At 49.8% G+C, this 26,996-nt stretch overlaps 1 protein-coding gene across 1 annotated transcript in view; it reads right to left on the bottom strand.

The window, feature by feature from the left end:
- The window catches only part of DENND4B (DENN domain containing 4B), a 47,234-nt gene that overhangs the window by 17,913 nt on the left and 2,325 nt on the right, over nucleotides 1-26,996 (bottom strand). The window contains exons 4-17 of the mRNA XM_056853038.1: nucleotides 22,990-23,159; nucleotides 20,001-20,242; nucleotides 18,861-18,927; nucleotides 17,319-17,377; nucleotides 17,029-17,173; nucleotides 14,724-14,899; nucleotides 12,103-12,203; nucleotides 11,164-11,379; nucleotides 9,932-10,077; nucleotides 8,190-8,329; nucleotides 6,024-6,147; nucleotides 4,461-4,667; nucleotides 2,956-3,084; nucleotides 693-846 (exon numbers count right to left, since the gene is read on the bottom strand). Coding sequence (XP_056709016.1) covers nucleotides 693-846; nucleotides 2,956-3,084; nucleotides 4,461-4,667; nucleotides 6,024-6,147; nucleotides 8,190-8,329; nucleotides 9,932-10,077; nucleotides 11,164-11,379; nucleotides 12,103-12,203; nucleotides 14,724-14,899; nucleotides 17,029-17,173; nucleotides 17,319-17,377; nucleotides 18,861-18,927; nucleotides 20,001-20,242; nucleotides 22,990-23,159 — 2,076 coding nt within the window. The remainder of the gene's footprint in view (nucleotides 1-692; nucleotides 847-2,955; nucleotides 3,085-4,460; nucleotides 4,668-6,023; nucleotides 6,148-8,189; nucleotides 8,330-9,931; nucleotides 10,078-11,163; nucleotides 11,380-12,102; nucleotides 12,204-14,723; nucleotides 14,900-17,028; nucleotides 17,174-17,318; nucleotides 17,378-18,860; nucleotides 18,928-20,000; nucleotides 20,243-22,989; nucleotides 23,160-26,996) is intronic.

Genomic DNA, 26,996 nt, shown 5'->3' with positions numbered 1-26,996 from the left:
AACAACCACAGCGACTGCTCAGTGACATCTCAAGAACAGGCTTCCTTGGGAGGTGGTGGGCTGTCTTTCTTTGAAGGTGTTTAAGCAGAGGCTAGATGGCCATCTGACAGCAAGGCTGATTCTGTGAACTTAGGCAGATCGTGAGAGGGAGGGCAGGAAGGGTCGCGTCAGTGCTTGGCTCTCGTGGCCCTTTCTTACGTGCCCAGGGTAATACCAGTCACCACTTTGGGGCCAGGAAGGAATTGTCCCAGGTTCAAACCCCGGCATCTCGTTAAAGGGACTAGGCAAGTTAGTGATGTGAAAGACCTCTGCCTGAGACCCTGGAGAGCCGTTGCCGGTCTGAGTAGACAAAACTGACTTTGATGGACCAAGGGTCTGATTCAGTATAAGGCAGCTTCATGTGTTCATGTGTCACTGGGGGAGGTAGTTGTGAATTTCCTGCATTGTGCAGGGGGTTGGACTAGGTGACCCTGGTGGTCCCTTCCAGCTCTATGATTCTATGATCTTTCCAACAGGGGCTGAAGGGATCATTCATCACATACGTCACACTTCTTAGAAGTTCTGAAAAACAACCCCTTGCCCATCACTGACCCATTTCCCAGTCTACATTTTGGCCCACCCAACTTGGATGCATGAAATAACGTCTAGATAGCACCAGGTAAACGGGTTAGAAGGAGGCCCTCCTCACGTACCTGACTGGGCGCTGATGCTCTGAAGCTCTGCATCTCGTTGGCGGAGCCGCAGCGGCTGCCGGAACTGGGCAGCCCCCAGCACAACGTTCCGTAGTTTGGCCCAGCGAAGGCGGCCCCCCTGGGTACTCGAGGGCCACTTGCTCTCCAAAATGGCCTGAAGCGGGGTGAGGGGGTGGTGGTGAGAAAGAAGCCGGCAAGATTAGAACTTCTATGCGAACACACAAAACACAGCTATGACAATAAAAGGGAGGCTATTTAAATACTGTTATTTCCCAAGGGAAACGTCTGTCTGGGTGTGAGAAGTGAAAAGTTGACTGTTGTGCCGTGGGGCGGGGAATGACAGTAAGTACTGAGGAGATTTCTTTGGGTTCGAAGGGATGGGTACCTTTTTATGGCACAGATGGCTGCTGCCAGCGGTCTGGCTCTTTGCTTTGGAGTGCGCAGATAAAGCGCAAGCTCTGATCATGCCCAATCAGTAGTCGTAGTAGAAGAAGTAGAAGAAGAATAAGTAGAAGTAGTAGTAGAAGAAGATGTAGTAGAAGAATAAGAAATAGAAGTAGTAGTAGAAGAAGAAAAAGAAGTAGTAGTAGAAGTAGTAGAAAAATAAGAAGTAGAAGTAGTAGAAGAAAAAGAAGTAGTAGAAGAATAGGAGTAGTAGTAGTAGAAGAAGTAAAAGTAGTAGTAGAAGAAGTAGAAGAAAAAGTAGTAGAAGTAATAGTAGTAGTAGAAGATGAAGAAGTAGTAGTAGTAGAAAAATAAGTTGAAGTAGTAGTAGAAGTAGAAGAAGTAGAAGTAGTAGTAGAAGATGTAGTAGAATAAGAAATAGAAGAAGCAGTAGTAGAAGAAAAAGAAGTAGTAGTAGAAGTAGTAGAAAAATAAGTAGTAGAAGTAGAAGAAAAAGAAGTAGTAGAAGAATAGGAGGAGTAGTAGTAGAAGAAGAAGTAGAAGAAGTAGAAAAAGCAAAGTAGTAGAAGAACAGTTGGTTTTTATACCCTGATTTTCTCTACCTTTTTAAGGAGACCCAAACCGGCTTACTAATTGCCTTCCCTTCTAGAGTCCACTGCTCTTAGCCACTACACCACACTGGCTATTTATAATTATTTGCCTATTTTATTTAAAACATTTTTAAGTCACTTTTCCACCCGATCAGGGTCAACACAACAGCGAACGTGAAAACACCCGAACAACATTTAAAACGATAAAATAAACGCATTCAACAATTAAAAAACAACATTTAAAATGATAAAATAATTCAATTGAAACACATAAACGTACAACACCCGAACCAGGGAGAAGGGCCAATAACTGAAACAAAACGGTCTTCACCTGCCAGCAGAAGAGACCGATAGAGGGAGACGGATGAACTTCCCTGGGGAGGAGTTCCAAAGTTTTGGTGCCATGACCAAGAAAGCCCTGTCTCAGGTTGCCACCCATCTAGCCTCAGATGGTGAGGGCAACCAAAGCAGGGCCTCTGAAGATGAACGGGTAGAGAACAGTTCATACACTGGTAAGGTCAGGGTAGGGGGTGGTAGAGGTAGAACACTGCGCCACTGCAGGGGGAGAGAGTGATGAAGCGATTTGGTCGGATCCTGCTGATCCGTTCCACTACCACCAGTGCTTTCTCCCAATGGAGGGAGGGGAGGGGCTGTGACTCAGTGGTAGAGCCTCTGCTTGGCATGCAGAAGGTCCCAGGTTCAATCCTCGGCATCTCCAGTTAAAGGGACTAGGCAAGGAGGTGATGTGAAAGATCCCTGCCTGAGACCCTGGAGAGCCATGGAGAGAGGCCGTGGGTCAGTGGTAGAGCCTCTGCTTGGCATGCAAAAGGTCCCAGGTTCAATCCCCGGCATCTCCAGTTAATGGGGCTAGGCAAGTAGGTGACATGAAAGACCTCTGCCTGAGACCCTGGAGAGCCATGGGGAGGGGCTGTGGCTCAGTGGTAGAGCCTCTGCTTGGCATGCAGAAGGTCCCAGGTTCAATCCTCGGCATCTCCAGTTAAAGGGACTAGGCAAGTAGGTGACGTGAAAGACCTCTGCCTTAGACCCCAGAGAGCCACTGCCAGCCTGAGTAGACAATAATGACTTTGATGGACCGAGGGCCTGATTCAGTATAAGGCAGCTTCATGTGTTGTTGTTCACGTGTTATTTCTCTGAAGTAGGAGCCCCTTGTGTCCAGAAAGGCTCGAGGACCAGGGGAGAAACAGTGGCAGCGTTCCGCAGGAATCCAGCCCCGCTCCCTTCCAAGCAAATGCCAAGCGCCGATTTACTTTGTTGTAGTAGCCGTAGGTGATGGTGTTGGGCACGATGCCGGCTCGTTTCATCTCCAGCAAGACCCGCACGGAGAGGACGGGCTCGCCGTACTGCCCGCACAGTTGCATCAGGATCCGGTAACAAACCTGGAGGTGGGGCAGGGGGAGAATGAAGGGGTCAGTGAAGGTCTAGTCCAGTTGTTCCCAACGTGGGCAGTACCACCCCCTGGGGGGCGGTGGGATTACCTAGGGAGGCACTAAGAGGCAAGAGGGCAAGAGGAGGCGCTAGAGGTGGGGCCCTTCAACTGTGTTGTTCACTAATTTACAATAGATCAAGCTATGGCACCATGCTGGCAAATTTGGTGGAAACTATCAGAACTTTTTTCCAGACTCTGAAGGGCTGGTACCACTGGATCAGGTTCATCAGTTTTGCTGAATAAATTTCAACTAAATTTTTTAAATTTGATTTTGTATAGATGAGCAATTATCTGTTACTGTTTTGAAATTTTATTGTTATCTTCTTTAGTGAGTCATGCAAACGCCTATTTGAATAATGCTTTTTATAGGGTAGGGGGTACTGGGGTTGAGTTTGTGGAACCAATGGGGGGGGGGTCTAGTCTATCAAAGCCAGGAAGCCAATTAAAACCTCCATACCAGGAACCCTGGGTATTGTGGTTTCATGAGGGTCACAGAATCTGACGGAACCCAACAAGGCCGTTTAACCTGGGATTCACTTCTAAACTTACTAAACTTACTACAGGGCGCTTCACACACGATGCAGAGGCAAGCTCCAGCTCACCCAGCCTCCCAGAGCATCTTTCCCCCATTCTGTTTCTCCTCCTCCCCACTCCCGGCCTCGTGACCCACCCGAGAAGGAGCCATGCCCCACTTTCGGAACTCGTCCGACAGTTTCAGAGCTACCGCTTTAGGAAGAAGAAGAAAAGTTGGTTTTTATATGCCGGCTTTCTCTACCACTGAAGGGAGAATCAAACCGGCTTACAATCACCTTCACCTTCCCCCAACAGACACCCTGTGAGGTAGGTGAGGCTGAGAGCGCTGTGACTAGCCCAAGGTCACCCAGCTGGCTTCGTGTGGAGGAGTGGGGAAACCAACCCGGTTCACCAGATTAACCTCCGCCGCTCATGTGGAAGAGTGGGGAATCAAACCCGGTTCTCAAGATCAAAGTCCACCGCTCCAAACCACTACACCATGCTGGCTCTCCATGCTCTTAACCACTACACCACACTGGAAGAACAGCAGTCCTCCCTGTTACAGAGGAAAGATGCATTTGCTTCTTTCTTTTTTTTATCCAGCTTTTCTCCCCACAGTCAGGCTCCAAAGTGGCTTCAAACGTGGTTCTCCCCTCCTCCACCTAGCAAGTAAAAGTGGGGATTCGAGCCCAGGTCACCCAGCGTCACAGTCCGCCACTCAACCCACTACACCACACTGCCTCTCAAGAGACAGGGAGGATTAATGAGCAGGGTCAGGAGTGGAGAAACGAGGTTGCGTTGTGTGCCGATTACCTCGTCTGGGAGCACCACCTTCTTGGTCTCCATTTGCTTGAGCACCTCGTATGCCGTCTGCAGGGCCCGCACCTTCGAGGGCGCAGCACGCACGTAGGTGGGCAGAGCGATGAACCACAGGCCGTAGCAGTGCCCCAGAAGGCATTTGGCCCACATGTCTGGCACGGACGAGTACTTCTGGGCCACCCGCTGAGCTACCTTCATTTCCTGAAGAGGACAAGGTAGAGAGGGCGTGTGATCTCTGTATGGCCCCTTCCAACTCTATGATTCTATGAACTCATTCTTCTTGGACTGAAATGATTCCCTTCCCTGGAAGATCATGGCAGAATAGCTCTCACCCCAGCCAGTTACCTTCGACATATGACTCGAGTAAGGTTGCCAACCTCCAGGTACTAGCTGGAGATCTCCTGCTGTTACAACTGATCTCCAGCCAATAGAGATCAGATAGCCTGGAGAAAATGGTTGCTTTGGCCATTAGACTCTATGGCATTGAAGTCCCTCCCCTCCACAAACCCCGCCCTCCTCAGGCTCCTCCCCAAAAACCTCCCGCCGGTGGCGAACAGGGACCTGGCAACCCTAGACACGAGCGAGGAAGAAAGGATTTAGCCACAGCAGTCCATGCATTAGTTACTTCTAGACTACTGCAATGTGCTCTACTTGGGGATACCCTTGAAGAGTGTTCAGAAGGTACAGCTAGTGCAGAATGCTGCATCTAGACTGCTGGTTAGGAACAATTACTGGGATCTTGTGACCCCCCCAATCCTACAGCAATCACACTGGCTACTGATCCATTCCCGGGCCCAATTCAAGGCATTGGTTTTGTGCTTTGAAGCCCTACACAGCTTGGGACCGGGAGTATCTGAGGGACCGTCTTCTCCCATACATTCTTGCCTATGAACTAAGATCGCAGGGAGAGCCCCTCAGGACTGTCCCATCAACCAAAGAAGCTCGTCTGGCAGGTACGCAAGAGAGGGCCTTTTCAGTGGCGGCCCCACGATTATGGAACAACCTCCGTAGGGAAGCACGCCTGGCCCCCTCACTTGTGATTTTTAGGAGGCAGCTGAAGACAGTTCTAAATCGTTGATTTTAACTCACATTTTAAATGTATTTTATTATTATTTACATCGTAAGCTGCCTTGAGTTTCTATAAGGTAGAAAGGCAGCTAATAAGTTTTTTAAATCAGGGGTGTCAACTCGTTTGTTATGAGGGCTGGATATGACAGAAATGTCACTTGGTGGGACCAGCCCATTTGTACCATAAAATTTAAAGCCTTCCAAGTTGGCTGCCATCACCACATCCTGGGGCAGGGAGTTCCACGATTTAACTATGCGTTGTGTGAAGAAATACTTCCTTTTATCTGTTTTCAATCCCTCACCCTCCAGCTTCAGCAGATGACCCCCTATTGTGGTATTATGAGAGAGGGAGAAAAGCTTCTCTCCACACCATGCATAATTTTATAGACTTCTATCATGTCTCCCCTTATACCAACTGAAGAGCCCCCGACAGGTTCTCCCACCCGGCAACGATGCCCCCCTCCCATGCTCCCACTCCAGCGCTTTTACCTGTTTGGTCCTGCGTGGTGCCGGGCTGCTGGGGGCACTGCTCCGAGCTTGGCAGAGTGAGGGCATCAGCTGGTCCTGGGGGCGCTCAAAGAGCTTGGCCTGAAGCACGGGGAAACCGTCATACCTGGGGGAGAGAAGACAGGGAGGGCTTGCATCGCACTAGTACCTGGAGGGGCTCACAGGGTCAGGACAAGGCGAGAGGGGCCATGGCTCAGTGGCAAAGCATCTGCTTGGCATGCAGAAGATCCCAGGTTCAATCCCCGGAATCTCCAGTTAAAGGGACTAGGCAGGTAGGAGACGTGAAAGACCTCAGCCTGAGACCCTGGAGAGCCGCTGCCAGTCTGAGTAGACAATACTGACCTGGATGGACCAAGGGTCTGATTCAGTATAAGGCAGCTTCGTGTGTTCCTTTAAAAGAGGGAATTCTTCTTTACTCAATGAGTGATTAAAATCGCAGCATTCACTGCCAGGAGACACAACGATGGCCACTAACTAGGATAGCTTTCAAACAGTATAGATGGGTTCCCAAAAGAGCAAGATTCCATACTAACATACAAAGCCCTTCCACCTCTCTCCCTATGCTCCGCCGTGCCAGCTCACCGGAGCAGGGTTGTTCTGCAGGTGTGTCTGTAAAGTGCTGTTGAGTTCAGCCAACTTACAGCGACCCAGTAGGGTTTTCAAGGCAGGAGACTAACAGAGGTGGTTTCCCATTGCCTGCCTCTGCGCAGCGACCCTGGTATTCCTTGGTGGCCTCACATCCAAGTAGTAACTAGGGCCAAAACTGCTTAGCTTCTGAGATCTGATGCCCCAGGATGTGGTGATGGCTGCCAACTTGGAAGGCTTTAAGAGGGGACATGTTCATGGAGGAAAGGGCTATTCACCGCTACTAGTCAAAATGGATACGAGTCATGACACATCCCTATTCTCTCCAGGATCAGAGGAGCAGGCCTATTATACTAGGTGCTGTGGAACACAGGCAGGATAAATGCTGCTGCAGTCGTCTTGTTTGTGGGCTTGCTAGAGGTGCCCCGTTGGCCACTGTGAGAACAGGCTGCTGGACTTGATGGACCTTGGTCTGATCCAGCACAGCCTTTCTTATGTTTTTTGTGCACTCTTACTGTAAATTTTTCCCCCCTAATATCCAGCTGGTACCTTTCCGACCATCATTTAAACCCATTATTATGAGTCCTATCCTCTGCTGCCAACAGGAACAGCTCCATGCCCTCCTCTAAGTTATAGCCCTTCAAATGCTTAAAGAGACCACCAAGGAATACCGGAGTCACTATGCAGAGAAAGGCATTGGTAAACCACCACTGAGCCAGCGTGGTGTAGTTGTTAAGAGCAGTGGACTCCAGTCTGGAGAACTGGATTTGATTCCCTGCTCCTCCACATGAGCGGCAGACTCTAATCTGGTGAACCGGGTTGGTTTCCCTACTCCTCTATATGCAGCCTGCAAGGGAAGGGCCATGGCTCAGTGGTAGAGCATCTGCTTGGCATGCAGAAGGTCCCAGGTTCAATCCTCGGCATCTCCAGTTAAAGGGACTAGGCAAGTAGGTGATGCGAAATACCTTTACCTGAGACCCTGGAGAGCCGCCGCCGGTCAGAGTAGACAATACTGACTTTGATGGACCAAGGGTCTGATTCAGTATAAGGCAGCTTCATGTGTTCATGTGGGTGACCCTGGGCCAGTCACAGTTCTCTCCGAACTCTCTCAGCCCCACCTGCCTCACAAGGTGATAGTTGTAGGGGGAGGAAGGAAAGGAGTTTGTAAGCCATTTTGAGACTCCTTCATTAAAGGCTGAGAAAAGCAGGGTATAAAAACCAACTCTGTTAGTCTCTTGCCTTGAAATCCCAACAGGCTCGCCGTAAGTTGACTGCGACTTGACGGCACTTTACACACGCATTACTGATACAGGATTCTCCTCAAGAAGACAGCAGAGTTCCATAGCTGCCTGATGGTTGTACATGACAGCACAAGCAAGGAAATCACAGGGGGTATCGGTCACATTGGGTTTCAGGGAAATCTGCCCACCATTACGGATCTGCTAACAAAGATTTGGTGCCCATTTAACAGGAACCTGAAAACCACAGTTGGAGAGCCGCTGGCCTGAGGAGAAGACAGTTGCAGAGAGGCGGCAGATGGAGCGCGACAGAGACAGAACTCACTTATAACGTGGGGGTAACTCGGACCCATCAGGCGCCATCGGCTCCTCAGGGGGCATGATAAACACCGTGTGTTCACTGCCGTGGGTGTCGTCCAGTTCCATCAGGGGAGACTCTTCCGGCTTCTCCAGATCCACCTGTACCTGGGGGGGAGAATATGAAGATTCCACACAGAGATTGAGGGAGAAGGACCAGGGAACTGCACCGCCCACTGGACATTTAGCTTGGCAGGAGGAAGAATCATAGAATCGTAGAGTTGGAAGGGACCACCAGGGTCATCTAGTCCAACCCCCTGCACAATGCAGGAAATTCCAAACTACCTCCCCCCCCCACACTCCCAATGACCCATACTCCATGCCCAGAAGATGGCCAAGATGCCCTCCCTTTCATTATCTGCCTAAGATCATAGAATCAGCACTGCTGACAGACAGCCATCTAGAAGAGTTGATTTTTATATGACGACTTTCTCTACCACTTAAGGAAGAATCAGCCCGGCTTACAATCACCTTCCCTTCCCCTCCACACAACAGACACCCTGTGAGGTAAGTGGGGCTGAGACAGCTGTGACTAGCCCAAGGTCACCCAGCTGGCTTCGTGTAGGAGTGGGGAAACCAACCCACTTCACCAGATTAGCGTCCACCGCTCATGTGGAGGAGTGGGGAATCGAACCCGGTTCTCCAGATCAGAGTCCACCGCTCCAAATTACCGCTCTTAACCACTACACCAAACAGCCGCAAAACAGGCTGGTCTGCAGAGGGTGACAGAAGCAGCAGCCGAGGATTCTGGTTATTACTGTAGTTGCAATTTTTGCTTGCAGAGAAATAACGTTTTTTGTAACATTTAATGAATATGCCGAATAGCACACTTTGATATGCTAACTAAGCTATAATGCATTTTATGAAATAAGTTCCGGTTTGATAAATATTGCTTGTGTTTTAACTTTTTCCTGAGGAAAATATTTTATTTTACTTTTATTTTATTCAATTTCTACCCTGCCCATTCCCCATCTAAGCGAGGCTCAGGGCAGCTTACAACAATCAAATATACAAAACACATTTCTTTCAGGAAACGATACATATTGGGGTAGGGGACATTGGTAACTTCCTCCTTCCAATTGCACACGTAACAGCTTTGCAAATCCCCCTCATTCCCAGTTGCCAGCTCTATCTCCAGACCCACACAGCTCGCTTCCCAAGGCCCTTTCCCTGTTCATAGAATCATAGAGCCAGAAGGGTCCATAGAGGCCATCTAGTCCAACCCCCTGTTCAATACAGGATCAACCTAGAGCATCCCTGACAAGTGCTTGTCCAGCCTCTGCTTGAAGACTGTCAGTGAGGGGGAGCTCACCACCTCCCTAGGTAGCTGATTCCACTGTCCAACAACTCTTACTGTAAAAAATGTTTTCCTAATATCCGGTCGGTACCTTTCTGCCCACAATTTAAACCTATTATTGCGAGACCTATCCTCTGCTGCCAGCAGGAACAGCTCCCTGCCCTCCTCTAAGTGACAGCCCTTCAAATACTTCAGGAGAGCCATCCTGTCCCCCCTCAGCCTCCTCTTCTCCAGACTAAATATTCCCAACTCCCTCAGTCTGTCCTCACAGGGGTGGGTCTCCAGGCCCCAGATCATCCTCGTCGCTCTCCTCTGCACCCACCCGATTCTGTCCACATCCTTTTTGACGTGAGGCCTCCAGAGCTGCACACAATACTCCAGGTGCGGCCCGACCAAATGAAGCGTACAGTTACCTTCTCAACACACGAGTCGAAGAACTCCAGGAAGGTATGCCGGTCGCTGACGAACGAGCATTCCTCGATGAACTGCGTAAAGAGCTGGGTGCGCAAGAGCTGCCCGTAGAACTTGTGGTAGGCCCGGTCTCTCGATTTCAGGAAGCCTGTACAGGGCACGGGGAAAAACCGTGAAAGGGGTCTCCAGCGATGTCCAGATCAGGGAACGCTGGACATGAGAACCCTCTGATTTATAAGCTGCATCCCTGGCGATGTGGAATTCCATTTGGAGGTGTGGGCCATTGTCGAGAAACTGGCTTCAAAATCATAGAATTGGAACTCTATGATAGAATCACAGAGTCACATCCTTGACAAGCGTTCGTCCAGCCGCTGCTTGAAGACTGCCAGAGAGGGGGAGCTCACCACCTCCCTGGGCAGCCATTTCCACTGCTGAACTACTCTTACTGTAAAAAAATGTTTCCTAATATCCAGCCAGTACCTTTCTGTCCATATTTTAAACCCATTATTGAGAGTCCTCTCTTCTACACCCTGAACAGCTCCCCGCCCTCTTTTAAGTGACAGCCCTTCAGATACTTCAAGAGAGCAATCGTGTACCCCCTCAGCCTCTTCTCCAGACTGAACATTCCCAAGTCCCTCCGCCTTTCCTGGTAGGGCTTGGTCTCCAGGCCCCTGATCATCCTCGTCGCCTAGCGGTTTCTTGGCTTTTCAGAAATGGTGGTTCAGGCTTTGGGCCTAGTAAAAATCATAGAAGGCCTCTCTCTCTGGGAACTTAATGATTTTGCAGTTTCAGAGAGAGAAAGAGAAGAAGAGTTGGCTATTATATACCGATTTTCTCTACCTTTTAAGGAGAATCAAACCGGCTTACAATCTCCTTCCCTCCCCCTCCCCACAACAGACACCCCGTGAGGTAGGTGGGGCTGAGAGAGCTCTAAGAGAACTGCGACTAGCGCAAGGTCACCCAGCTGGCTTCATGTGTAGGAGAGGGAAAACCAACCTGGTTCACCAGATTAGTCTCCGCTGCTCATGTGGAGGAGTGGGGAATCAAACCTGGTTCTCCAGATCAGAGTCCACCACTCCAAACCATGACACCACGCTTAACTACACTACACCACAGGGAAATTCATGACTGCCCCCCAAGGGTGGACAACAGCACCCTCCCGCTTGCGAGGAGAAAAGTGCCCCCACCCGAGCCCGCCACCATTCCCCTCAGCTAGAAGAGCAGCTCGTCGTACCCTGGAGGTAGAAGAGGTTGCTGGAGTCGCGGGTCTTCTCGGAGGGTGCCTGGGTGATGGGCCGGAGGTAGGTGCGGTAGCCCTTCAGGAGGCAGGCCATGAACCGCAGGAAGGCAGCCTGGATGTCCAGTTCCAGCTGCTTGCGCCGCCCGTAGATGACGTCGTAGTCGGTCAGTAGAAATTCCAGAGATGCTTCTTCTACTGGTCGATTGTACACTTGAAGAGAGACAGAGGGAAGGGGCGATTTAGACAGCGACACCCCAAAACGGCCAGTTATTGTGTCCAGCATCCCGTCTCACACAGTGGCCAACCAGTTCCTCTGGAGGTCCAACAACAGGGCATAGAGGCCGAGGCCTTCCCATGATGTTGCCTCCTCGCACAGGCATTCACAGGTTGACTGCCTCTGAAGGTGGAGGATCCTTTTAGTCACCATGGCCGGTTGCCACTGATAGACCTCTCCTCCAAGAATCTGTCTAACCCCCTTTTAAATCCGCCTGTGCCTGTGGCCATCTCTACATCCTCTGGCAGCGAATTCCACATTTTAATCACTTGCATAAAGATATAGTCCCTTTTGTCCGTCCTGAATCTACCGTCCCTCAGCTTTGCCGGTTGCCCTCGGCTTCTAGCATTTTGCGCGAGGGAGAAAAAAGTTCTCTTTGTCCATTCTCTCCACCACGTGCACCATTTTAAAGATCGCGATCATGTCCCCTCTCTTTTCTAAACTGAGAAGTCCCAGATGCTTCAGCCTTTCCTCATCGGGAAGGCGTTCCAACCCCTAATCGTTTTGGTGGCCCTCGTCTGTACTTTTTCCAGCTCTGCGATGTCCTTTTTGAGATACGATGACCCAGAGAGTCTGAATTCCACAGCCTGTAAATTCTGCAGCTCTAAAACCCTCCCCCTCCCCCCCATTTCAAGTTCTCCCCCACCCCTTTTACTCACTTTCGTCTAGCTGCTGGTACTGGGAGTGCAGCGATGCCAGCAGCACCTTGCAGGGTTTCCGGGGCAGGGACCTTGGCGACAGCAGCTTCCGCTCCTCACTCCTGTGCGCAAAGGAAAGCTGCCCGTACGGTTAGTGCCTCCTGCCAAAGCACCCGGCCAACGTGCCTCACCTGCCCCCCCTCCCCATTTGCAAAGGCACTCCGCAAATCCTCTAAACTCAATATGGAGGGCAAGTCCTGCTAGATATCATAGAATCATAGAGTTGGAAGGGACCACCAGGGTAATCTAGTCCAACCCCCTGCACAATTAAGGGAAATTCCAATCTACCTCCCTCCCACCCCCCAGTGACCCCCTACTCCATGCCCAGAAGATGGCCAAGATGCCCTCCCTCTTATGATCTGCCTGAGTTCATAGCATCAGCATTGCTGACAGATGGCCATCTAGCTTCTGCTTAAAAACCTCCAGGGAAGGAGAGCTCACCGCCTCCCAAGGAAGCCTGTTCCATTGAGGAACAGCTCTAACGATTAGAAAATTCTTCCTAATGTCTAGATGGAAACACTTCTGATTTAATTTCAACCCATTGGTTCTGGTCCGACCTTTTGGAGCAACAGATATATTATTAAGCCAGATATATTATTAAGCCAGTTTCACCAGGCGTTCTGCTGAGGACGGTTTTCTACCACTTATTAGCAGTGCCAATTGTTTTTTATAGCAGTCTGGGATGTTGGCTGTCGGGTGCCAAAGGATCACGTTTTTATTTTGATTCCTGAGGTAGGATATTATTTTACGGATTGCACTTTTAAGATTTTTTAAACTATATCTTATATCTATTGATAGTTTGTTCGTTGAATGCTGTGAGCCTCCCCAGAAGTAAACCTGTAACGTGCTTCTATGGGCTGATTCAGTATAAAGCAGCTTCATCTGTGACCACAGGTCTCTGCTTAACCAGTACCCAGAGTGGCAGCGTAGCAGTGTTAGGCACATATAGCCTTAAAAATATATAAATTCTTGCAATGTATGTTAATTAAGCTTAATCTCCTGCCGGGAGACTGGCATGTATGATAATACTATGCTTTAGCAGTTAGACGAAAGCATAATGATTCTAGGCGCTCAGCCAAAGCAACCTTCGCTAAATATAAACATTAGATTACAACGAAAAATTGTTCGCCTCTTTGAATTCTGGAGTGGGGGTCATCTGAATTCATAGGGATGCCTTATTCTATGAATATTAGCATCCTTTTTGTGACTTTCTCACCATATTATAATCAATTAGCTTAACACTGAAAATCGGATTATCTATCTACGTATATCTATATCAGTCAACCTTGCTAAGAGCCTTGCTAAGAACCTTGCTAGACTTGAAGGATAAATTTTGTTTCAGGATAGTTTCAGACCCTTAAAGAGATGTAATGTATAGATTGTGACGCATAACCACAGATTAAGATTCCCATGGAGAAAAGGTATATAAGGGGCTGAAAATGGTAAAACGTTGGAGGCCTTTATCAGACTTCCCGGACGGTGTGTTGGTATGTATAGAAAAATTGTTCTGTGAATATTATATGTGAACTCTGTGCAAACTGTGTAAACTAGCCTGTTGTGGCTTTGCCTATATTCTGTTATATTCTGTTATACTCTTATGCTTTGAGACTCACTACTTATATTTCTGAAGTGAGCAATAAAAAGAATCGAGCTGATTCAATAAGATTGCCTCATTGCTTTGGGTAACTAGTTCTACTAAGGAAACATACCTTCCAGCGGGGTATACATCCTATAGATTTAGTTGTGTCCTGGGACGGGCCCCTCTGCGGCCCGCCCGGGCCTCGGCCCCACCCAACAAGGCTTCTCCGCGATGGCAACACTCATCGCAGCAGAGGCAGGAGGGGGTCGAGTGAAGCAGCCCCTCCTGGGGCGGGAAAGAAGGGGCCACACCTTCTCCTTCTCTCCTTCCAGGCACCCAGCGAGGAAGGGAGAGAGCCGGCCCGCCAAGCGCTGCCGCACCCAGGAAGCCGGGCGCTGACGAGCCCCGCCCCGCTCAACAGCTGATTGTCAGGAAAGCACGGGCGGGGCTGGGAAGAGCCCAGAGGCTGGTAGCAACGTGTTCCACCGGGGAATCAGCCTGCCAGGCCTTTTATGGACTTCTGGGGGTGGGACAGGGGCGGAGAGAGGGTGGGACCTCTCTGGCCTGAAGGGGATATAAGGCCAGAAAGGAGCCACGGCAGGGGAGGAAGCAGCAGTAGGTTGGAGAGGCTAAGAGCTGAACTCTCATCAATCTGGCTGCATCCGAGGGAGAGGACAGTTCTGACTCTCCCTCGGATTGGTCTGAGGCTGAGGAGGCTCCTCCGGCCAGAACCTCCTCCAGGGCAGAGACCCCGCCGGGGCCAGGGACGCAGGCACGGCGTGACAAGTTACTAATAACAGCAACTGAGCGTCTTCAGCAGCAGCTCTCCAGGGAGAGATGCCAGCTACTGAACCTTAAGCACACAACACGTGGGACTATTTGGAGTTACAGCCCATCCTGAGGATGGCAAGGAGTGGGCAAGGAACGGGGCACCCAAGCAGAAAAGTGGGAGACAGGGGGCTAAACGCCGCCCTCCCCCCGCTCGCCTGCAGGGGAGACTCACTGGAAGATGGTGTTGGTGTCCAGGTCGACACAGATGATGTCGTGAGGAGGGTCGTAGAGGTCGAAGTAGCTGGAGTGGAGGCCCACGATGAAGGGGACCGGGGCGCTCAGCACGTCAGCCAGGGTGAGCGGGCACAGCGGGATATATGGGCACTGCCAACGCAGGGGGAAAATTATCTGCAAAAGCACACAAAGAAGGGGATTCAGGGGTGGCATTCAGCCAGGGAAGGAAGATACTGTGCCAGAAAACTGGGCCGGATCCCTACACCATGAGCTGCTATTTCTTCGTTCCAAAAGGCACATGAAATAAATTATCAGGAGGAGGAATCATAGAGTTGGAAGGGACCTCCAGGGTCATCTAGTCCAACCCCCTGCACAATGCAGGAATTTCACAACTACCTCCCCCACACCCCCTGTGACCCCCTACTCCATGCCCAGAAGATGGCCAAGATGCCATCCCTCTCATGAACTGCCTACGGTCAGAATCAGCAGTGCTGACAGATGGCCATCTAGCCTCTGCTTAAAAACCTCCAAGGAAGGAGAGCTCACCACCTCCCGAGGAAGCCTGTTCCACTGAGGATCCGCTCTATCTGGTAGAAAATTCTTTCTGATGTCTAGACGGAAACTCTTCTGATTTAATTTCAACCCGTTGGTTCTGGTCCGACCTTCCGGGGCAACAGAAAACAACTCGGCACCCTCCTCTATATGACAGCCCTTCAAGTACTTGAAGATGGTTCTCATATCCCCTCTCAGTGTTCTCCTCTTCAGGCTAAACATACCCAGCTCCTTCAGAGTTGGTTTTCATATGGCAACTTTGTGTTATGCCAAACATGTGTTAGAGTGGATCTGGGTAGCCATGAATTTTATTAGAAGAAGAAAATGAAGAATTGGCTTTTATATGCCAACTTTCTCTATCACTTAAGGAAGAATCAAACTGGCTTACAATAACTTTCCCTTCCCCTCCCCACAACACCCTGTAAGGGAGGTGAGGCTGAGAGTTTGGAGAGAACTGTGACTAGCCCAAGGTCACCCAGCTGGCTTCGTGTGTAGGAGTGGGGAATCAAATCCAGTTCACCAGATTAGTGACCGCCGCTCATGTGGGGAGGAGTGGGGAATCAAACCCGGTTCTCCAGATCAGACTCCTCTGCTCCAAACCACCACTCTTAACCCCTACACCACGCTCTTAACCACTACACACATAGAAGGGAATTCAGGGCTGACATTCAGCCAGGGAAGGAAGATATTATGCCACAATACCAGGCTGGATCCTTACACCATGAACTGCTATTTCTTAGTTCCAAAAGGCACATGAAATAAAATCTCCCTGCATGTAGAGAACCAGCTCATCAGGGATTGAACCCTAGCTTTCTCCCTAACATGCTGGGTCCCCCCCCCCCCCACCCGCCCAAGAGAGTTTTCTTTCTGGAAGAGCCCTCCTGCATTCAACCATAATGCCTGCACCTTTAAAGGTGAAGTCCAGGAAAAGCTTTACTGCTATTTATTCATACTAGCCTTCTTCTGAGCAGTTCAGGCAGCATACGTGGCTCCCTCTTCTCTCTTTTACCCCAACACCAATCCTGCAAGGTAGGCGAAGACTGGAAGTGAACCGCTGACCCAAGATCACGCCAAGGAGTTTTGTGGCTAAAACCAGGTTCCAATACTCTACTACCATCCCAATCCTAGCAAGTTCACTGATGGTGTAAATGAAAAACATCGCCTTTTCCCCAGCTCTCCCCAAATCCTCTATTGTAGAATCATTCTGGGCAGGGTCTCCTGGCACAGTTCTAAGACCCCCCTCCACCCCATTCTTCTCTGCGTATCCAAGACATCAATTTAAGTCATGTGATAACCTCGACTACCGTCTGCATTACAAGCCTGTTGTTGTCTCCGGCAGGAGTAGAATCACAGAGTTGGAAGGGGCCATAGAGACCATCTAGTCCAACCTCCTGCACACTGCAGGAAATGCACAAATACCTCCTCCCACACCCCCAGTGACTCCCCACCCCATGCCCAGGAGATGGCCACAAAAAAAACCCCTCCGGGATCCCTGGCCAATCTGTCCAGGAGAAAATTGCTTCCTGGCCCCAAAGTGGCAATCGGCATTACCCTGGGTATGTAAGAAAGGGCCACAAGAACCAAGCACTGACATAACCCTTCCTGCCCTCCTTCTCATGATCTACCTAAGTTCACAGAATCAGCATTGCTGTCAGATGGCCATCTAGCATTTAAAGTACCGTTAAATATCAGAAGCGCAGCGAGCTATGGGGTTGGCGAGCAGAGCCCCCTAGTAAATAAACAACCCTCACCGAGACCAGGGCTTCCCCTACGCTGGTCAAGACGTCCGGCCGCAGAGAATGGATGAGTAACTTCTGCTCGGTGAGGATCGCCACGAGCAGGGCGATGGCGTTTTCGGGGCCCAGCGTCTGCAGCAGGGTCAGGAAGCTGGCTCCGCTGCAGGGGAAAGACGGAGGGAGGCTGGCTTTAGTCTTCATCCCCGTTACAGCAGGATGCTACCAAACGGATGCATCCGAGGACCCCTCCGACGATGCCCACTGGCACAAATGCTGACCCTCCTGCCCCCTGCTGTTCTTCCTACCTTAGTGGCAGTGGTGAAGAAACAGGCTGGCATAAGAGCATATTGTCATAGGAAGACATCTGATGGGAGAGAGAGAGAACACCAATCAGCCTTGAATTTGTGGATTGGAGACCCAGCAAAAGGCTCTGTAAGAGCAGCCGAGCCGGCAAAGGGCTCCATAAGGGCTCTGATGGGATAGACACACAATCAACCTTGATTTTTTGGCTTAGAGGCCCGGCAAAGAGCTCTGCAAGAGCAGCCGAGCCGGCAAAGGGCTCCGTAAGAGCAGCAGAGCCGGCAAAGGGCTCCAGAAGAGCTCTGATGGGATAGAGAAAACACAATCAACCTTGACTTTGTGGCTTAGAGGCCCGGCAAAGAGCTCTGCAAGAGCTGCAGAGCCGACAAAGGGCTCCGTAAGAGCAGCCGAGCCGGCAAAGGGCTCCGTAAGGGCTCTGATGGGATAGACACACAATCAACCTTGACTTTGTGGCTTAGAGGCCCGGCAAAGGGCTCTGCAAGAGCAGCAGAGCTGACAAAGGGCTCCGTTAAGAGGAGCCGAGCCGGCAAAGGGCTCCGTAAGGGCTCTGATGGGACAGACAGAGAACACAATCAACCTTGACTTTGTGGATTAGAGACCCAGCAAAGGGCTCCGAGCACCAACTGAGAGGCAAGACTGGGGAACACAGAACGCTCATACTGATGCAAACCCAACCCTCGGTGGTTCCTATCTGGCCCACAGCAGTCTCTGATGCCCAGGGCCACTTCCACCAACACAATCAGCGCACCTCCACCACATTTCCCCAAACTGAGACCTCAGCAAAGGCCTCTTTAATGCCTCACGCTTTTCCTGCCAAGCGAGGCTTTGGCTGAGCCTTCCTCTTGCTATGCAACCATAGTTCTTCGCTGTCACATGAACACGTGAAGCTGCCTTATACTGAATCAGACCCTCAGTCGATCAAAGTCAGTATTGTCTACTCTGACCGGCAGCGGCTCTCCAGGGTCTCAGGCAGGGGTCTTTCACATCACCTACTTGCCTGGTCCCTTTAACTGGAGATGCCGGGGATTGAACCTGGGACCTTCTGCATGCCAAGCAGAGGCTCTACCACTGAGCCACGGCCCCTCCCCAAGTACAAATAAATGAGCTATGACCCCTCCCAAAGTACAGAGAAATGGTAACGCAGAAGGGATCTCCCAAAGGCCTCGTTGCCATTCGCAACGGACAAGAAGGGGTTAAAAAGCCCTACGCCTTCAGCTCAGCTGACGCAGAAATGGGTGGAACCAATGGCACAGGCACGGCCAATGCTCCGTTCGAAAGACAGGCCCCAGTGGAAAGGATTCTCTGACCACAGGCATATATTGGCCAGTGTCCATTCCGACACACACCTGATAGCTATATCCTACACTCAAAGCTATTTAAGCCATTACAAGGCAAATGTTCTCTGCGTTGGGAGGGGATGGGAATATTTGTGGTTGCTTGCACAGGTAAGCCACCCAGAAGAACATACCACCCCATTCCAGCCTATCAGAGCCAGCCAACAGTCGGGGTCACCTCTTTGTGCTTACCTGAACCAGAATCCGGGGCCTCTGAGGAGATGGGAAGGGGACGTGATGCATGAAGTGGGAGATGTGTCTAAAAAGCAAACAGCGTAAAAGTCACCAGGAAGAAACACATCCAGGCAAAGCAACAAAGAGCAAAAATCCTAACTACCGCCTCACAATCCTGCCTTTAGTAACTACGTTTGAGTGGCAAGAAGGAGCCAGAAGTTCCGTTACATGCTCTGCCAAAACGAGTAGGTGAGATTCCCAAAGGGGTTGTTTGAAAAGTCAGCGACACACAATTACGACCGTTTATTATGGATTTTTTAAACACCACTTTTCAACATACAAAATCTTCCATCTACAGTCTGGTTCATAAGAACATAAGAAAAGCCATGCAGGATCAGACCAAGGTCCATCAAGTCCAGCAGTCTGTTCACTCAGTTGCCAACCAGGGGCCCCTAGGAAGCTACAAACAAGACGACTGCAGCAGCACCTTCCTGCCTGTGTCCCACAGCACCTAATATAATAGGCCTGCTCCTCTGATCCTGGAGACAACAGGTATGCATCAAGACTAATATCCATTTTGACAAGTAGCCATGAATAGCCCTCTCCTCCATGAACATGTCTACTCCCGTCTTAAAGCCTTAATGTAAGAAACATAAGAAAAGCCCTGCTGGATCAGATCCAGGCCCATCAAGTCCAGCAGTCTGTTCACACAGTGGCCAATGAGGTGTCTCTAGGAAGCCCACAAGCAAGACGACTGCACCAGCATTATCCTGCCTGGGTCCCACAGCACCTAATATAATAGGCCTGCTCCTCTGATCCTGCAGACAATAGGGATGCATCATGACTAGTATCCATTTTGACTAGTAGCCATGGATAGCCCTCTCCTACAAGAACATGTCCACTCCCCTCTTAAAGCCGTCCAAGTTGGCAGCCGTCACCACCTCCTGGGGTAGGGAGTTCCATGGTTTAACTATGCGTTGTGTGAAGAAAGACTTCCTTTTATCTGTTTTGAATCTCTCACCCTCTGATCCCCTCTCCCAACTCCTTCCCACCTTGTTCTACTGCCAGGGTAGCCCAGGCGTAGGCGGATGCAAGCGTAAGGGGGGGGAGATCAGGGAAGGATTGGGAGGCCGCCTTCTCGCCCCCGCGGCAACTTACGCCTCAATCGGAAGCACGTGGGGGCCTGAGATGCTGTAGCGGTAGAGGAAAGTGAGGAACTTGCAGAAGACATCGAAGAAGGGCCAGTGCGACAAGACGCAGATGCTCTTGCGGGTCTGCACCGACTTGCTGGTGATGGGGCGCCGGTCGACCACGGTGAGCAGGTTCAGCCACAGGCACTGCCGTTCCGAGAGGCGCTCCCGCGGGTAGGACTCATAGAACTGGATCGCGGCGCCGTACACCTGGGGACAAGAGGGTAGGGGTCAGCAGGTTGTCCACCTAGGGACAAGCAGGTAGGGGTCGTACACCTAGGGACAAGCTTGTAGGGGTCAGTAGGTCGTACACCTAGGGTCAAGAAAGTAAGGGTCAGCATGCTGTATACCTAGGGACAAATGGGTAGGGGTCAGCAGGTCGTACATCTTGGGACAAGAGAGTAGGGGTCAGTGTGCTGTACACCTAAGGACAAGCAGGTAGGGGTCAGAATGCCATACACCTAGGGACAAGAGAGTAGGGGTCAGCATGCTGTACACTTAGGGACAAATGGGTTGAGGTCAGCAGATTGCACACCTAGGGACAACAGAGTTGGGGTCAGCACGCCGTACACCTAGGGACAAGAAAGTAAGGGTCAGCATGCTGTATACCTAGTGACAAATGGGTAGGGGTCAGCAGGTCGTACACCTCGGTACAAGAGAGTAGGGGTCAGTGTGCTGTACACCTAGGGAAAAGCAGGTAGGGGTCAGCTGGTCGTACACCTAGGAACAAGGGAGAAGGGGTCAGCCTGCCATACACCTAGGGACAAGCAGGCAGAGATCAGTGGGTTGTACACCAGGGGACAAGAGAATAGGGGACAGCACACTGTACACCTCGGGACCAAGACGGTAGGGGTCAGCACACTACACCAGGCAAGGAAAATACCTAGTTGCCTATGGTACTCATAAAGGGATTGAACCAGGGACCTTCTGCATGCCGAGCAGATCCTCCGCCTCTGAGCCACAGCCCCAACACATATGAAGCTGCCTTATACCGATTCAGCCCATTGGCCTATCAAGTCAGTCTTGTCCCTTCTGAAAGAAGATGGCTTTCCAAAGTCTCTGGTGGAGGCTGTTCACATCACCCACTGCTTGGTCTTTTCAATTGAAGATGCTGGGGATTGAACCTGGCACCTTCTGCCGAGAAGGCAAATTCGACGCTGGCCATAATTAGACGAGCAATAGAGAACAAAACTGCTGATATCATACAGCCCTTGTACAAATCTATGGTGATACCACACTTGGAATATTGTGTACAGTTCTGGTCACCACACCTAAGAAAGGATATTGCGGACCTTGAGAAGGTGCAGAAAGGAGCAACCAAAACGATCTGGGGACTAGAGCAATGGCTCTATGAGGAGTGGTTAAAACACTCAGTGCTGTTTAGCTTGGAAAGAAGGCGGTTAAGGGGAGGCATGATAGAGGTCTATAAAATTATGCATAGTATGGAGAGAGGAAACAGGGAGAAGCATTTCTCCCTTTCTGGTAATACCAGTACGTGGGGTCATCTGCTGAAGCTGGAGGGTGAGAGATTCAAAACAGATAAAAGGAAGTATTTCTTCACACAACAGAGAGTTAAATTGTGGAACTCCCTGCCCCAGGATGTGGTGATGGCTGCCAACCTGGAGGGCATTAAGAGGGGAGTGGACATGTTCATGGAGGAGAGGGCCATTCATGGCTACTAGTCAAAATGGATACTAGTCATGACGCATACCTATTCTTTCCAGGATCAGAGGAGCACGCCTATGATATTAGGTGCTGTGGAACACAGGCAGGATGGTGCTGCTGCAGTCGTCTTGTCTGTGGGCTTCCTAGAGGCCCCTGGTTGGCCACTGTGTGAACAGACTGCTGGACTTGATGGTCTTGGTCTGATCCACCAAGGCCTTATGTTCTTACGCATACAAAGCAGATGATCTATCACTGAGCCACGGGCCCCCAAGTGTTATAAGGCAATAAGGAAGCACTCAGTTATTATTACACTTGTCCGTCTGGTTGCCCATCTGCCATCCCCATCCAGAGTGCCAGGTAAACATCCTGTCAAGATAGGACCACGCCCCTGCCTTTCATTCCGCTCCGAGAGGTAATGCTGCCAGAACCCAGGCTTATTTTATTTACTTCACAGACACACAAACACCCCATTCTCACACGACGGTCATTTCACCACCTCTTTATTCATCTCATTTATACACATTTCTCCCCTGTGGTTTTCTCGTCCAGCCAGCGTGGTATAGTGGTTAAGAGCGGTGGAGTCCGATCTGGAGAACTGGGTTTGATTCCCCACTCCTCCACATAAGCAGCGGATGCTAATCTGGTGCACTGGGTTGGTTTCCCCAGTCCTCCACATGAAGCCAGCTGGGTGACCTTCGGCTAGTCACAGCTCTCTTCGAGCTCTCTGAGCCCCACCTACCTCTCAGGGTGTCTGTTGTGGGGAGGGGAAGGGAAGGTAAACACATGAAGCTGCCTTATACTGAATCAGACCCTTGGTCCATCAAAGTCAGTATTGTCTACTCAGACTGGCAGCAGCTCTCCGGGGTCTCAGGCTGAGGTCTTTCACATCACCTACTCGCCTGATCCCTTTAACTGGAGATGCCGGAGATTGAACCTGGGACCTTCTGCATGCCAAGAACTGAGCCATAGCCTCTCCTCTCCACTGAGGAACAACTCTAACGGTCAGAAAAACAGATGATTGTAAGCTGCTTTGAGACTCCTTAAAGGTAGAGAAAAGCAGGGTATAAGAACCAATTCTTTTTCTTCTTCCATTTTATCCTCACAAGAACCCTATGAGGTAGGTTAGACTGAGGGTGTGTGACTGGGCCCAAGGTCACCCAGCTTTCACAGCAGAGCAGGGATTCGAACCTGGTTTTCCCAGAACCTAGACCGGCACTCTGACTACTACACCACACTGGCTCCTCATGGCAGCCCGCCTTTTCCAGATCCGCCTCCCACCCGTTTCTTGCTACCTTGTCCCCCGAGGCCCCGGTCAGCACGAAGGTAGAGAAGACGGGAAGTTGGTACTTGGTGTCCACTGGCCAGCTCTCAATGGTGGCGCCCATGGGCAGGCAAAAGACAGGCACGGATTCAGGCAGCGGAAAGCTCTCGGCGTCCTCCTTGGGGTAGCGGCTAAGGAGACCTGGGGAGGGAGGAGAAAACAGCCCCGAGTCACATCAAAACAGGCTCCATGGTTATCTATACCTTTAATCCCAACCCTTCTTCTACGGCAGAGGTCCCCAGCCTTTTTGTGCCTGCGGGCATCTTTGGAATTCCGACATGGCGTGGTGGGAACAGCCATAAAATGGCTGCCACAGGAGACTAAGCCAGCCACAAAATGGCAGCCGCAGCTGACCTTCAATCACAGTGGAGATTCTTGTGTGGTGGTGACAGCTGCCGTCGAAACAACATTATAGAAAATCTGCACAGCCAATCAAATCATAGAATCGTAGAGTTGGAAGGGACCACCAGGGTAATCTAGTCCAACCAAACCCCTGCACAATGCAGGAAATTCACAACTACCTCCCCTCACACACACCCAGTGACCCCTGCTCCATGCCTAGAAGATGCCTCCCCAAAAAAAACCCTCCAGGATCCCTGGCCAAATTGCTTCCTGACCACAAAGTGGCGATTGGCATTACCCTGGGCATGCAAGAAAGGGCCACAAGAGCCAAATACTGACGCAACCCTTCCTGCCCTCCCTCTCACCATCAGCCTAAGGTCATAGAATCAGCATTGCTGACAGACGGCCATCTAGCCTCTGCTTAAAAACTCCAGGGAAGGAGAGCTCACCACCTCCCGAGGAAGCCTGTTCCACTGAGGAACCGCTCTGACTGTTAGAAAATTCTTAATGTTTAGGCAAAAACTCTTTGGATTTAATTTCAACCTGTTGGTTCAGAAAACAACTCGGCACCATCCTCTATATGACAGCCCTTCGAGTACTTGAAGATGGTTATCAAATCTCTAATGGCAAATCAGAATGTTTGCTAGGCAAAAGCCCCACGGCCTGGCCCAATTTCTTAGAAAACACTTGGCAGATGCCAGGAAAGGTGTTAAAATCATAGAGTTGGAAGGGACCACCAGGGTCATCTAGTCCAACCCCCTGCACAATGCAGGAAATTCACAACTACCTGCCCCGCACACCCCCAGTGACCCCTACTCCATGCCCAGAAGATGGCCAAGATGCACCACGTTGGGGACCCCTGATCTAAGGGGGTTAAGGATGGAGTAACAGCTTCTCCCGTCCCCCAATTCATCCTCACAAAACTCTGGGATGGATCCAACGGGCCCCTCTCTGCTAATGGATCATTTTCCTCTGACAGAAGACGCCTTCCACTAAAGCAAGAGGCTCAAACCAAGGGGGAAGCCCTGTTGTTCGCAGAGCAGATCCGTGCGATCCAAACCCAGTCTGAGGTAAGCAAAACCGAGAGACCAACTGCCCAAGGTCACTCAGTGAGCTTGATGAATGAGGGTGGGATTTGAACCCGGGTCTCCCCAATGGCAGCTCAACACTGTAACCGTCAAACCACTATATGTGATAATGCTTTTTCTTCTGTTACTTCAAAAAGAGATGGGTAACTGATTTTTATGAGCTGTAAGACCTTTTTTAAAGCTACTTGATGTGATGCAGGGCTTTACAAAAACAAGAATGAGGTCGTCACTCTATTAAAATAAATCTTGACCCGTTAATTATATCAGGTTCCATCAACTTTTTCCGCTGTCTTCCGCCAACAGGTATCTTCATTCCCTCTGGCGTTCCTTAAATGACTCCCTCCTTCCGGCCTTATGTTTTAAATTGCCGTCTCTGTTCTTTACATATGTATTTTAGCTTAGGTTTAAATCGGTTTTATGATGTATTTTAAAATGCCTTTTTCCCTGTTTGCCACCTCGGCCGGTCACGTGTTCAGCCTCCCCTACCTCACAGGGTTGCTGTGAAGATAAAATGGAGGATGGGAGAAGGGTGAAAACCGTCTTGGATCCCCATTAGGCAGAAAGGCAGGTTATAAATTTTGTAAATAAGCAAGTAAATAAATGTTCTCATTTCATTTATATGAGAAAAATACTGTTCTTTTCTTTTTCTTTTAGCATATTTGTGAGGTACCTCTCTGTGACAGCCAGCTTCTTCTTCGAAGAGGCATTCGGCTTCTTCCACACATACAGGAGGGAATGTGTCATTAATACCATTTGAGAAGAGGCATCATTTATTTCTCTACCCACACAGGTGAGAATGCGTTGCCAATTCTGAAAAGGCATTCAACCTCTACTCCATACATATGGAGGAATGGCTGCTTTAAATACTGTTTTAAAGCACAAACAGATGTGGGATTCATGCGCTACCTATTAAGGGACAGGGATGAGCATATAGCCCTGATGACAGCAAGATTCCTGGAAACCTCCCTAGGAGCGCTGCGTCAAGCTCCTCCACAGAGCTAAGCACTATTGAAAATGCACAGCACTAAGAATTACAGATTTTAACTATTTATAGATATTTTATCATTTATATATTGCATTTTAATGACTGTGTTGATGTACTTAAAAGTTTTAGGCCAATAAAGGTTTGAATGAATGAATGAATGAATGAATGAATACTGTTTTAAAAGAGGTACTTCCTCTTCAGTCTCAAGCGCCCAAGGGAAAATGTCTCATCCAACTTCATTATTATTAATTTAGTCAATTTATACATCACCTTTCCCCCAACGAGGACTAAAAATTGTTTACATCCTGTCAGCGTCCTCCATTTAATCCTCACAACAACCCCGTGAGGTACGTTAGGCTGAGAGAGCGTGACTGGCCCGAGGTCACCCAGCCAGCTTCCGTGGCAAAGCGGGGATTCGAATCAGTCTCCCAGATCCTAGCCCAGCAATGTAACCACTAAGCCACGCTGGCTCCTGACAGCCATTTTCTCCTCAACTCTTCTCGTACCACAACACTCGCCGCCTAGTGTTTCACATGCATAGAATCATAGAGTTGGAAGGGACCACCAGGGTCATCTAGTCCAACCCCCTGCACAAGGCAGGGAATTCACAAGTACCTCACCCACACACACACCCAGTGACCCCTACTCCATGCCCAGAAGATGGCCAAGATGCCCTCCCTCTCACGATCTGCCCAAGGTCATAGAATCAGCATTGCTGACAGATGGCCATCTAGCCTCTGCTTCAAAACCTGCAGGGAAGGAGAGCTCACCACCTCCCAGGGAAGCCTGTTCCACTGAAGAACCGCTCTTAACTGTTAGAAAATTCTTCCTAATGTCTAGACGGAAACTCTTTTGATTTAATTTCAACCCGTTGGTTCTGGTCCGGCCTTCTGGGGCAAAAGACGACAACTCGGCACCCTCCTCTCTATGGCAGCCCTTCAAGTACTTGAAGATGGTTCTCATATCCCCTCTCAGTCTTCTCCTCTTCACATGTATTCGAAACAGTTTCAGAGAGTAGCCATGTTGGTTTGTAGAAGAAAAGGTAGTTTCTAATCTGGTAGAACCTTAGAGACCAAAGAATTTTTCGGGGTGTAAGATTTCGAGAATCAATGCTCCCTTTTGATCCTCAAAAGCTTACACCCCGAAAATTTAATTGATCTCTAAGGTGCTACCTGATTTGGACAGACAACGAAAAAAGGGGGAAACAAACTCAACCATAAAAATACAGGGAGCCTCAAAGGTTGAGCTGGAAACTACAACTTCTTATAAAATAATTATATTTGTTAAGTGCACACAACAGATATGGTAAAAACACAGGCTACATACAAAACCACCAGTATAAACTGATAAAGAAATATTCAATGCAGTTGATGAAAACACGTAATATAAATGACCTGTAAACCTAAATGGTCTCTTGGTTATATATATTATGTGTTTTGAACACATGAAGCTGCCTTCTACTCAACCAGAACTGGGTCCATCAAGATCAGTATTGTCTACTCAGACTGGCAGCAGCTCTCCAGGGTCTCAGGCAGAGGTCTTTCCCATCACCTACCTGCCTAG

Source organism: Euleptes europaea, chromosome 7 (assembly GCF_029931775.1).
Source record: "Euleptes europaea isolate rEulEur1 chromosome 7, rEulEur1.hap1, whole genome shotgun sequence".
Classification (NCBI taxonomy): domain Eukaryota; kingdom Metazoa; phylum Chordata; class Lepidosauria; order Squamata; family Sphaerodactylidae; genus Euleptes; species Euleptes europaea.
The sequence above is the reverse complement of the archived record's forward strand: the minus strand, read 5'-3'. Positions and strand labels throughout refer to the sequence as shown.